This window comes from Anas platyrhynchos, chromosome 21, assembly GCF_047663525.1.
Source record: "Anas platyrhynchos isolate ZD024472 breed Pekin duck chromosome 21, IASCAAS_PekinDuck_T2T, whole genome shotgun sequence".
Taxonomy (NCBI): Eukaryota; Metazoa; Chordata; class Aves; order Anseriformes; family Anatidae; genus Anas; species Anas platyrhynchos.
This window is the reverse complement of record NC_092607.1, coordinates 15,064,601-15,077,999: the sequence shown is the minus strand read 5'-3', so window position 1 is coordinate 15,077,999 and position 13,399 is coordinate 15,064,601. Positions and strand designations below refer to the sequence as shown.

The following is a 13,399-nucleotide window of genomic DNA, read 5'->3' as shown; positions in this document are numbered from 1 at the left end:
AATCTTCAAACATGAAAAATAGGGCATTAAACTTCCTACATTTTCCAACAGATTTTCAAAGGCATTAACTGGAATTAGCCTGTAACTGTTCCCCAGGCTTTGGAAACAGAATGCTGAATTCCATGAGATCTTCAGAGCAGCCCAGAGTTCTTGCCTTTGAAGGAGACACCTGCAGCAGCTGGCCTTCAGCGTACACCTTACTGTACAGCACTGGCTCCTGAGAGGAACAGCCAGCAGGAACAGGAGCCAAATCATGCCTCACTGCGATGCACTCTATGACTGAGAAGTCATTTTATGCAATAAAAAATGCAATTTCTGAAGTAACCAAGCCAAGAAATCCGAAGGAGTTTGAAAGTAAAAGGTCCTAGAGAGCCACAACATGTTACTCAACTTCCAAGCTGGACAGAAATTGGTTAAAGGAGAGATGAGACTTAACTTTTTATTTATTCTATCAAAAAAGATGACCTCCATAGGCTTTAGAACAAAAAAAACAACCACCAACAACAACAAAAAATAAATGCCAACCACCCAGCATTACCAGTTACTTATGACAGGTTGCAGCATTTATTATAAAATAATTTCTCTAGGACAAAATTATCAGCAATTTTGCCTTCCAGCTACATTATTTAAATATTGACCCAGCAAATGCTTTAAGTGACACTACAAATTGTGCTGTCATGAAAGAAATCAAACACACGTTGTCTTGAATAAAAACATTTCAGGCAACAAAACCCCACCACTCCAAGCAGTAAATGCCCAACTCCCTCCTCCTTACCGTGTCTGCCACTCCACTTCGTCTTTTGCACGCTCCTTGCGAGCAGCTCTTTGTTTCTCTTCTAGCCTCTCTTTCTCTTTGCTAGCCACATCTAGCAAACATTTCAATAGGAATAGGTTATTTAGTAAAATTGAAACAAAAAAAAAAATGCAGAAAAAAATGGAAAAGACTGCAGAGAAATAAAACACAGCTCATTTAAACAAGAGAAGCCATTCGCTGTACACAATCTCACTCCACAATGACAACTGCAGGTAGCAAATGTAAAACTGTCATTTCAGAAAAGTTGTGACTACAAACTGAAATTATGGCCTTTTATCTTTCAGAAATACTGCACTCAGACACCAGGGAAGAATTTAATCTACAATGCGCATAACAGTGCTTTTTCCACTATTTCATCTTGTGTTCTTCCCAACAAACGTGAGAGCAGGACAGCAGGTCTGGCAGTTTTCCCCGAGTAAACAAACATGCAAACACACTGTAACCCAGGGCAGCAGTCTCGGGATCCCTCTTGGACACACTTGCTCTCCCAGGCATTTCAGAAAGAAAACAGACACGGCACATTGTTCAAAAGCATACTCGTTAGCACAGAATGAAATAAAGTTAAGGCTGCTCTGGGAATGAGAAACTGAAGACAGTGTTCCTATATCCCTCCAGTCATTCCTCCCAAATTTTAGTAATGTTAAAGTATTTCCTCCAGCAAACACATACCCATGTTTCCGTTTTCCATATTCCTGATGTCTGGACGTAGCCGACAGTCGGTGGGAGCCAATATTGCTTCCATGCCCTTCTCTAGTTCATTGAGACTCACGGCAAAACTGGTGAAATTGTACATCTTAAAAGCAAATTAAATACAGGTTATTTTGGCAAAGTAGCACTAAGTTTCCTATACTGAATGGACACAACAAAGATTCCAAGAGAAATTATTGAGTCAAACCTTTTCCCTCTGGCTACCCTGAAAGCAAGTTTAGTCCCAAATAAAACTGACTTATTTTAATTTTTTAAGTGGAGAGAAGGCAGGAGCAACAAGGAAGGGCAGAAGAGAATGGAAATCACACCTTTAATTTTTTAAGCAGGCTTTGCTGCAGAAGATCAAGATGCATTTTCCTCTTGCTTGATACTTAGTACAGTGATTTAAAAAAAAAAAAAGAATCCACACCTAAAACTAAAAAAGCAAGTCGTTTTTCTCAGGAAAGCAGACATCCTTTCCTTCATTCCTTTCAGAGGACAATATTCTGGGCTTTCTCAAGGCAATAGCTAATTCTGTAAGCACCTGTTTGTGCAATTTCCAAAAAGTCTACTTGAAACTATGTAAGTTAATAGCCAGATGCACGGTTACTGCACGTTTTGTAAGCCTGTCTCCCAACGGCAGGATCAGCAGAAGGGAACATGCAGCCATACTTTAGCCACTCCAGGTGCAAAGATCCTGACAGATCAGACAAACAAATGACCCCAAATTCCACTCTGAAGCAGCTGCAGGCAGATCACGCATTCTGTCTCCTTTGACACAGGAGTGATGCTTTCAGCACAGGGATGAAACAGACAGTTTGTTGTAGTTTAATTTTGCTGCTGCAGCAAGAACTGCCAGGATGTGTCAATAGGCATGCTACAGATAGACACTTCTCCAGGGTTTCCTTTGAGCATTGCTCATGTTCCCTGGGATGAGTCACTACTAATAGGAACACACAGACTGATGGAAACAGTTACCTGCGATGAGTTTGGTGGTCTACAATTTATCCTCCAGAGCAATTTGCTGCCTGGCACAAACTGCACGGTGTCTTGAACTTCTGGCATATCATCAGCCTCATCATTTTCAGATTTAATAACATCTTCACTCTGAAATAGAGATAACATTTGGCAGAGGAACAGAGGGAAATTAGACAGTTTCATCTAGGGTTCTACAGGGTGACTGCTGGGGAGCCCGTTCAGATTTGAGATGCTATTCTCGCTCCTGTACTGCTGCATCACCCTTCACATTTGCTTTTCCTCATTCTTTACACTGTTCCTCCAACTTTCATCTTAACATCTTGCTTCTAATATAGAAGAGTCTCTCACCACCTATGTGCAGCTTCATCATCCATTAAAAAAACATAACAGTAATGTCTTTCAGAAATGAGCTTCCCTTCTATCCCATGCCAGAGCTTCATTTTGTCTAACTACTAATTTTGCCTATTACTTCCTCAGGTTTAGATGAGTCAAGGCAGCAGTTTAAACCAGTTCTCATAATGGCATAAGAAAGATAAACAGCACACGCATGGTTTTGGGTATTGCTTCATCACTTGCAGAAGATTTGTATGTGGGATTGAAAACCAGATACGCTCCTGTTCCAATCTGATTTTCTATGATACAGATTCTATTAGCTGTTATCACTGCCACTTCTCTCACTATGAAGACTTGGTACTGAAGTTAAAAACATGGTGTCTCTCTCTTCAAGTTCCTTCATAAAATCAAATGCAACATTCTTCACCAGGCTGCTCTCAGAAGACCAAGTCACAGCAGACCTACTCCCAGCTCCCTTTCATTGCTCGAAGTGGAAGGACAACAGAGAAGGCTTGCAGCTCTTATAGGAACGCAGTGATTTCTTAGGCTTCCAAGCACAGAAAAGCCTTTTTATCCCCGCTCTAGGTCAGATACGCATCTCAGAAGCTACTTGGACCTTTAAGAGTGTCATTGAAAAAGACAATTATGTCCTTGTAAATGATTCCTCCTGTCACTCACAGCTGCTGACTTCTGCCTAGGACCTTCGGTACAACTCTCTGCTACCAAGTGAGCCTTTACAGGACCCCCTGACATTAATGCAGGCTGACATTCTAACCCTGCTTTTACTTCTACTTATTTTTCCTGTTCTTTTCTTGAAGTAGCTGCCACTTAAAATTCCCTGCTGTTCCTGGTGCCTCTGTGGAGGCAGAATAATTAACTTCCTAAACTAGGTGCTTAATGTGACAGAAGGCCTCACCAATTCCATCTACCTCAACCTAAAACAAGCCACTTCTTCACATCAGGACTCACACCTCGCCTCAGTGCATTTACATTAATGAACATGCTGCCTAAATTGCACTAAGAACTCAACAGCTAAAAAAGAAAAAAAAAGTCTATTTTCCGTGGTTGTGGCCAGCATTCCCATTCTTGGTGCTACAGTTAAAGACAGCCATGTGTCAGCACGGGCAGTCTAGTCGGGCTGGACTGTCACTTCAAAATGCTGCATGGGGGTGGAAAACAGAATGAAGAGTTTTATTTGATCACCTCACTATTTTTATTCCACTGTTCACTCCACAGACCTCAATCACTTTTGTTCTGGCTTTATCTATTTTAGGAAGAAAATACAAGCTTGTTCTGTAAGCAGTTAGAGGAAAGAAAGAGGCTGCACACAGCACGAACACAGTGGAAAATAACATCTTCCTTGTACAGCTGAAAAGCAAGCAGAGCACACACAACTTAAGCATTCACTCTGCACAGGATCAGGCCAAACAACACAAGCTGTCAAGCTGTACCACCAGATGTGTTTTCACCTACTTGAACTGCACAGACCACAGATCACAGGGCAGCTTTCCCCACCTGCCTGAAAACTTATTTTCTGCGTGTTCGGTTCCTGCCATCAGCCTGAACCAGAGGAGAATCTGACAGTCTTAGCACACAGCCATGTTGTGAGAGTTCAGAGGATTTCACCACGAGAACGGATTTAAAACCACACCAACCAGAGGAGAAGAGGCAAGAACATTCTAGAGTTACAGCATCGCTTTTTCCTCTCCCCTTTTATTTTCCTTCTGCCTCCTCTGACATGGCTCATTTGTTTTATTCAAAAACACCCCATTAAGTTAAAGAGAGCCTGTTTTATACACTGGAAAATAGCTCCATACGGTTAAAATTCTAATTTCAATCCTTTGGTTTGAGTAGACACTGTTCTAAAAGACTCTCTTTGACTACTTTCCATGTCAACATCTGGTTTACTGTCAGGCAGTTCCCCATCTAAATATAAATTCAGCAGGAAGGAAGGAAAGAAAGAGTTGATTTTCTTAAGATGAACAAAATCTTATTATTTAAAAAAAGTCAAAACATAAACCTGCACCGTGACAGAATCCAGAGCAAAAAACCAAGGCCTGTTGTTGCTCTAGATTCCTCTCGTGAATATCTAAAAGAAAGCTCAGGCCTCTTAAACAGCAGCTAATCACTCTTAACTTTAGTTATCATTTTCATTTTGTATGAATGACCAGGGTTTGCAAGACTTCTGTTGACACTGGGCAACACAACAGTCCTCTGCACCATACAGCATTTTGCATTTTTCTTCTAACACTAAGGCTTGGGAGTAACTTGTCTGACCTGGTCTACAAGTGATAAAAAACCCACAAGTCTCCAGACCCCTTTGTTGTCAAGGCTGCCTGCATCACAAACTCTAGAAGGCTGCAAGCCCAACATAACTGACTTAAGCATTCTTTACTCCCTAAAGAATCCTTCATCTTACCGGCTTCAATTTCTTCTGTTCACCGCCTCTCTTTTCATTCTTTTTGTAAGTCTCATATGTAGTGGGATCAGTGCACCATAAGCATTCTGTCCACTTGCCATAGATCACACACAGCTTCTTTTTGCTGCAGAGAGAGCGAAGGAGACTTAGCTTTTGCTTCTTACAAAGCCTAAGGTGAGTCATTCAGATTCTAGTCTATATTAAATACACAACTTCCTACTGTTGTATTTTATATTTCTTTGCAAAATTTCTTAGTAGCAAGATAACCTGATTAACGCAAAGAAAACAATTCACCTTATTCTAGTCTTTCTGCTACACAGTCTTGCAGAATGCATCCTCATGACTTAGTCACATGCTTTTTGTTACTGTTAAAACGAGTGTGGGTGCAGTGAAGCCAGCAGCTTACCATATAGACCCCCAGAGTCACATCACAGCTTCAGGTTTGATTAAGTACTTCCAATAACTGTATTCTCATTCTTTTAAACTGAAGACTGGAGCCGTGACTGTGAAACAGTGAAATCAATTGCAACTACTCTGCATATTCCCTGAATACCTTTATTTCAAATGACTGAACTGGAAAATTTCTCCTAATAATGCTTAAGGTGCTTATCCTTGAATCAAGGAGTTTAAAATCGATGCCGAGAACAAATAATTATAATCTGCATTGCTAGCAACTTTGCAGTCACATCAGTTGTGGTCCAGCACTAAAGTAATGCCACGGTGCTCAGAAACAGAGAGGCCAACAGGAATTTATCACTTACTTTTTGTCCTGGATGTATCCCTCTACTCTGTGAAGCTCCTTCCCAAACAGTCCACACGGTTTAAAGTTAAGGACACATTTATCTCCAGTACTGTAGAGGAAATAAGCACACACTTAAGTAAGCAAGCCCCGAGATACATTAATAAATGCACTTTTTTTTTCTTTAACTACACCTTATTTTAGCTTTTTCTATGCAAGCACTGTGGATTAATTATTTATATCATTATTTTTATTTAACTATGGTTTATTATTTTATTAGGGCATTTCAAAATACCATAAAAAAAAGAAAATGCACACAGGAAGACAAGCCTGTGAAAGCCAACTGAAAACACGACCATGCTTCTGAATTTCATGCATATCTAAAATTAACCAAAAATGTAAGGAATAAAATGGAATACAGTCTTGCATACAGCTTAACATACACTATTAACACACCAAGGTCCAGGTTAACATCTGTTTACAACTAACTGGAATTAAATAAAGCTTTATGAATGACCTACACAGGGAATCTCATTAATGGCATTCAAGAGACCTTGAAATTGCACATCAAAAATTCTGAACTAAATATTTTACAAACACAAAGCAACATTATATGTCAGCATCTGAGAGGTACACGTGCAAATACTGTCTCCCAGGGAGGTTTCTGGCCAAGTTGCTACATTAAGCACAAAGCAAACAGAGACCATCCCAAGTCTTACATGTATGTGTGAATGCAAGAGACAGAAACTTAGATCTGATGTGATGAGAAGCATCAAACCAGCAGCCCTGCTGAATTAAAGCTCTAATCTACTGACAGAAAAACAGGTGCAGAATTAATAGTTTTCATAAAATCCTCTCTGCTTACATGAGGTCATTCTCTCTTTTATTTTCTGTAAGGTAAAAAGCTTTTACATAGGCAGTTGGCAGAGCAATTGACACGCTTTAAGTTCACATTTTCCTACTCTGCAGTCATTCTTCTGTGCTGCACCCTTAAATTAAGGCATTCTCTATTATTAAAACTAAAGTGAGTGGCAAATCACAATCAACAGGTCAATCAACGGGAGGTCTCTACTGCAAGCCTCCAACAATTATTCCATTTAATGGTTCTGGAGTTAAATCTAATTTCTGTCCGTTGTCAATAAGGCTGAACGTGAATAGGTAACTCTCAAATGTAAAACCTTTGCAGCCCGTAAGCCATTTAGCCCTTTTCCTTTTATATTATGATGATGCTAAGCCCAATCCAGTGAGTAGCTTGCATTTGTCAGAAGGTAGAAAAAAAAAAAAAGTCTTCAGACCTATAAAGGTCTGTGCATATCTGAGAAAAATTAAAAGTATCTGCTTTGTAACAACAATGCACCAGCCCCATAAGCCAGCCCTCAGTTCCATGATCAGCATTACCTGTGATTTACAATTTCTACTGTTCCATATTGTTCTAGCCACAGTTTACCAATAATTACATTATGTACACAACAGGTTGGATTTGTCCACGTGTAGGCTTCGTTATGTCTGTAAAAAACATGAGTAGAGAAATAAATCAGGTTCTTGAGCTTGAGGCGGAATGTAAGCCTTATTACAATTCTATTTGTGGCAAAATATTTAGCACTCCTGTGAACAGCCCGCAGTTAACTTCAAAACAGAGAAGGAACAGACTTTTCTTTATAAGCCAACAATGTGCTGTATGTAAACATTAGTGTGAGTTCATAAAGTGATATCCCCTTTACTTTTCTCCCTGTTACATAGTTGAAGTAGTCAGTTTTTATAGTTGCTGCACTTTTGATTACAAATTCCAGCTCAGCTTAAAGAGCAGCCCAGGAATACATCTTCTTCTGCGCTTTTAAAGCTATATGTGACAGGTAATGCTCAGATGAGAACTGGACAGACAAAGCCTAACATTGTCTTCTATTCAGCTACTGCAGCAGCATTGCAAATTTTACCCTAAAGCTTTCTTGTAAACCTGTACCATAACCTAGAGAGGTTATTTTTATTACTGAAGATGGATGTCTGAGTCTTCCAGCAGAGGTTAGTCACCACCAGACCTGACAAAAGCACTCGAGGGTCGGTCAGACTAACCATTCAGGCAATTTTTCATACAAACTGTGGGTGGTAAAGGCTTTTGAACCTGAGAAGTACAATAGGAGTCAGAAAACTGCAGAAATGGTTTCCACAAACACAGCATCAGTGTGTGAGGCCTGAAGGTGGGCCTCACCGAAGGCAGGTTTGGGGGGGTGAGATTAATTTTTGTTTAAAATCAGTTGGGATGTGACAGCACTACGTTCAGTCGCATAAGCATGATGTTTAAATGTCAAATTTATTATTCAATTCCTTCCTTCTCCCAAAGATTTACTGAGGAGGAAGAGTCCAAAAAATGGAGGAATTTTCCACTTACTTTTGTCTTTTTTTTGTTTGTTTGGTAACATTTTGTAAAAAGCTTTACGAAGATGAGTTAACAGATCCTAAACCCTTAAAAAACATTCAAAATGTTAAGTAACAGGATTCCTTTTATCACTAGCCTGGCAGCATCAAAGCCTCCTATTCTTATGCCTCTTTCAATACTGATAAAAGAAATACAAAAGTTACCTGGTTAGCAATCAACCCATCTTAGAAAAGCTTGCAAACTCTATTTTAGTACCAAAAACACAGAAACAAGTAGCGTCCTCTGTGACAAATGCCTTGTGCTTCTACTTCCATTAAGCATGGAGAGAACACACATATTAAATATTTCCACCTGTCAGTTTTCAGCACAGAGAAAAAACAGACCAATGATGTCTGACTATTTTCCACAGCAAACTATCTTCAAGCATACTTTAGAATAATGACTACTCTTCAAGTGGAAAAAAAAAAAAAGCCTGCATCGCACCAGCCTTAGTGTACATTTTTATTCATGAACTACTTGACAGCAAAATCTTGTGTAGCATAAAATATACCAGAAGACACTCATGCCCTGTGCAGACAAATTGAAACGTTCGTTTGTGCTGGAGGAGCGAGGAAGGTGTGTTTTCTAACACACCGAAAACAGTTGTTTTTAGCATAAATACAGTACTTAACAATGACTACAATTTTGCTCAGGCCCCGAGTAATTCTCAGACCGCTCAAACCAACAGAGCAGGATGAATCAAAACATTAACAGGCTCAAAATTTGAGCTCAGCTTCTGCTACTAACCTGTGCAAATATTTAAAACAAGTGCTTTAGTTGTTTACACTCCGGTTTAAATCTGTACTGTGATTTGATTAGGCAGAGCAAGAATTTTAATAGTCTTCTACATAAAGGCTCTCCCTCCACCAAATATTCTTGCCAAGTCTGCATTCTACATTGAGATTCATAGCTACTTCTACATTCAGAAGAAATTTCCTCTATTTACAGCACCATTTATATTCAAGACCAGCTCGTACTTTTATAAGCTTTGGAAGATTAGATGCCAGCAGCTTGACAAATAAACTGTGCTTTCAAAAGAAACTACAGGAAGAGTCGATGCTTGATGCGGCAGTCAAGTTGCCTCTTTATTGAAACCAAATGTTTAGAAGTTTCATAAGATATTTCAAAACAACCTCAAAGTCAGGCCTGAGGAAAACTTTTGGAAAAGCACCTTTAAGTGTTCAGTTGCAGAATGCTTGTTCCGTGGTAGTGCATGCTTGTGACCCATTTTGGAAAGCTCCAGAGTCTTTGTGCCACCAGGGCACAAACCAGCTTGTGCAAGGTCGCCTTATTTGAGACTGCTAGGCTTGTCTCCAATCAAGCACGTAACCTGGAAGGGTACTCATGATTTTACTTGGAAAGTGATGGTACACAGGGAATATTAAATAGATGATAGAAATCCTGACAAGTTCCTTGCATTCACCATCACATAAAGCAGCTAATCCGAAGCAGCAGTTCTTTTTAACCAAACATGCACACAAACAATCAAAACCAGCAACAATATTTAAAAGTGAAACGAGTTTGAATAGCCTGGTAATAGAATTTTAGTTCTGATTGAATTTTAAGTGCCCTCACAGAACTAGCTTTCAATTGCATTCCATTTTAGGAAATGTTAATTTTCACGGTGCAAAAACTGGGTCAAATTGCAACAGCTACACAAGCATGGCATAATTCCAAAACCAGACTTCTTAAATTAAGGAGTGAAAAATAACCTGTAAATAATTTTTTACCATCTCTTCAGCAAGAGGTTTTCAGATACTCATCAATGAAGAACCAAAAGGAGGATATCACCTATATTTTTATTCAAGTAAGTGTTAAGGATATAAGCATAAAAGATATTGACTTCTTATACTCACTTTAGAAGCTCCAAAGTAATTGTTCCCCGAGGCTCCGCTTCTATACTCTTTCCCCAGAATTTTAGTTTGGGATAGATTGATCCATGAAAAATAAAGTCCTTATTGAGGCCTTCAGAATAAAATGCACTAATAGGTGGGTGATGGCTGACTTGCTCGGATATAAACCTAAATCCTAAATCCTCCCTAGCAACACACAAAAAAAAAAAAAAGAACATTAACCCATAGATCAACCTCTTTTCTTTCTTTATTGTTACAGAATAAAAATGTAACTTTTTTTTAAAAGGATTTTTAGATTACTCTGAAGATGAGAGTTTCCCTTTTCTAGTTCCATGACACTTTTACAATTAATAAAATGAAAGCAATTATACACTTAATACTTTTTCCCCTTTGAACACTTCTTTATACAAAGAAACAATCCCCATTCAAACACTTAAGTGGCTTTCTACCCAGAAAGGCTTTTCAAGAAGTTTGACTGAAATAACTCTTGAAAACACTGAAACTGCTTGGGCAGCAGCAGAAGATCTGACTGGAAATTGATTTCTTCACCATGTACATATCACTCATTTAAGCACACAGTAAGTCTCCCAGACTAACTCCTCTACCTGACCTGATCAGCAAAACACACTTTAAATTAGTTTAGAGTCTCTGGTCAGGTGTCTTTGGCAGAAGAATTTAGACCCCTTTTTTCTGATTAATTCAAAGAATATATAAACACAAAATTATTAGCTTTTATGAAACTTCTTAAATATTTAGAATTAGTTTGGGGAAAACTATTTTAGCTTTAGTCAGAAATATATGTTTGTAGATTTTTACTTATTTCCCTGAATAAACACCTAAACTAGCATGAGAGTGTGCTCCCACAAATAGCCTCAGCTCCCACTTTAATTATTACCTGGTTAATTCATAGGTTTCTCCTAACAGTGGGTTAAATGGTTTGCCAGTTCTCTCCCACTGAGAAGCTACAGCAGAAACTGCAAAAGCAGCTACAGCCTATAAGCAAATAAAAACACATTATTATGAGAACAGTATATTAAACAATGTATTTGTTCTATATTGCAGTATTTTATTATTCGCACCAAAAGAAAGCTCTATATATTGCTTAAGGCCAAAAACTTGGTCAGGCATGCATCATTTCCAACATGGATGAGGTTTCTCAAATATTAGCAGATACAAATGAATCTTAGAATCTCTTTCAGGCTGGTAAGTAGGGATATGTACTACATACACAAAAACAGAATACAAGTAGTACATCTCAATTTCACTCATGTAAAACAGAGCTGTAAGCAACACCCAGGCCTGGTATCACAATATTCATTCAGTTTCTTGTTGTGAGCCTAGTACTACAGAATCAGGGATTACACATAACGAATAGAATAAAAAACAGTTACTGGAACAACAGAACAACAGCCAGTCTGGAGAAGAAGAATGGCGAAGTTTGTCTCTGTCACAACAATTTTTCGTCCAGTAACTTAAAAATCACAGAGCCACTGAACAAATCAACTTAAAACGTTTTAAAGCCAAGATCTCATTTTCACAACAAATAAAGACATAACAGGAGCCACAGTTAAAGCAGTCCTGAAAAAGTTAGGGCCTTGTTCTTATGATAGCACCAGAGAAAAGAAACGCACTCCAGTCAATGTTTTTTTAGAAAATGAAAGGTGACTGGGAGAGAGCAACTTCTAACCAAACAGAAGCTGGTAGCTGGTACTTACCTGCATTCTTTCCAAGGGGTCTGCATGACTACAAGCCTTATTAATGAGGTATATATGTTCCATATATTCTGTTATCCGCTGAAGGAAACTCAATGGCTCGTTGAACACAATGGGCATTGTAATCTTGGACAATTCCTAGGTAACAAAAGAATACGTTAGCTTTTTAGACACAATACTAAGTTATCAACTGAGAAGAATTTTGAAAAGTTGTGGGTTAGTTTAGTTCATAGAATCATTCGGGTTGGAAAAGACCTCTAAGATCGTCTGGTGCAACCTTTAAGCAGCACTGACAAGTGCACCACTATACCATGCTACTGAGTTCTACATCTACAAATGTTGGCGTAGCATTCTTCAAAAGACATTAAGCAAGGCTGCAGCAGAACTCTAATTGCTATAGCTGGAAGGGGTTAAAAGCACTGCAGATACTTAGCAGCAACCTGAAAGAATAAAAAACCTTCAAAAATTGATCCAGCTAACCCACTAAATTCAAGAAAAAATTTACCTTCCGTTCTGTGTTCTTCTTAAAACAGAATAGGTTTAAATTTATGTAGATAGCAGCACTGATGTGTCAACCAGCTCATTAAAGGTATTTAAGTACCCTACATTCCTTTGAAAACCTCACGTACCTATTTGCATAAAATCTAACTATTTTAGATTACTGCAGGAAGCACAAATTCTTTTTCAAAGGAACAGTTATATAAAGAATACTATTTGAAGCGCTCTAACAAATTTTAGGGGCTTTATTAAATCCACCTGTTCCTTGCGTCAGTATGTTTCTCATTTCGCATGTGGATACAAGACAGAGAGAGTTCAGGCGGATTTCCAGCTTCCCAGGTCTTACACCATATCCAAGCAAATCTGTTTGGTTGTTAAAAAAGTTGCACTCATGACTGAGCACTTCAGTCACAGCTTACAACTTAGGGGAAGGGAGAATGCCAGCAGACAGGAATAAAACATTTTCCTCACGTTGTCACAGGCATTAAGGAAAAGCAACTCCAAACTAACTTGATTTAGTTCAAGCAAATTGTTCTAGCAGATGTGTACTCATCCTAACAAAAGGAGTTTAGACAGTGCATTTCTCTCTCTTAGAGGACATAAACTAAAATGGCAAAAAATTGTCTGTTGCATTCACATGGTACTGCACTGGCAGCCCTAGAGAAGATATGAATGTAATTGCTTAATGCTTCCAAAAAGCATCTGTGGCAGCAAGACATCAGTGTAGAACACCAAGAACTACATTCTTAATGACTTCAGTCCAATTCTTTCAGAACAGCATTAGAAATGCCAAACCATATGCTCCAACATCTAAAGCAAGTAAGGCAATAGAGTTTCAGTTTCTTACAGGAAGAACGCAAAAGGTAGCAGGTACATTCTGTAGGCAAGTTCTAAGCAGTACAGTTAATGAGTTGAAGTTAGGAGACTTAATATCAGCATATTTCATCTAGGCT

At 38.7% G+C, this 13,399-nt stretch overlaps 1 protein-coding gene across 5 annotated transcripts in view; it reads right to left on the bottom strand.

Annotated features, from left to right (window-relative positions):
- The window catches only part of OSBPL2 (oxysterol binding protein like 2), a 35,715-nt gene that overhangs the window by 2,903 nt on the left and 19,413 nt on the right, over window positions 1–13,399 (bottom strand). For all 5 annotated transcript variants that reach the window (XM_072026572.1, XM_072026573.1, XM_072026575.1 and 2 more), the window contains 9 exons: window positions 11,952–12,086; window positions 11,132–11,229; window positions 10,240–10,422; window positions 7,369–7,476; window positions 5,993–6,082; window positions 5,232–5,355; window positions 2,480–2,608; window positions 1,484–1,607; window positions 776–866 (listed from right to left, as the gene is read on the bottom strand). In XM_072026572.1, the coding sequence (XP_071882673.1) occupies window positions 776–866; window positions 1,484–1,607; window positions 2,480–2,608; window positions 5,232–5,355; window positions 5,993–6,082; window positions 7,369–7,476; window positions 10,240–10,422; window positions 11,132–11,229; window positions 11,952–12,086 (1,082 nt within the window). The remainder of the gene's footprint in view (window positions 1–775; window positions 867–1,483; window positions 1,608–2,479; window positions 2,609–5,231; window positions 5,356–5,992; window positions 6,083–7,368; window positions 7,477–10,239; window positions 10,423–11,131; window positions 11,230–11,951; window positions 12,087–13,399) is intronic.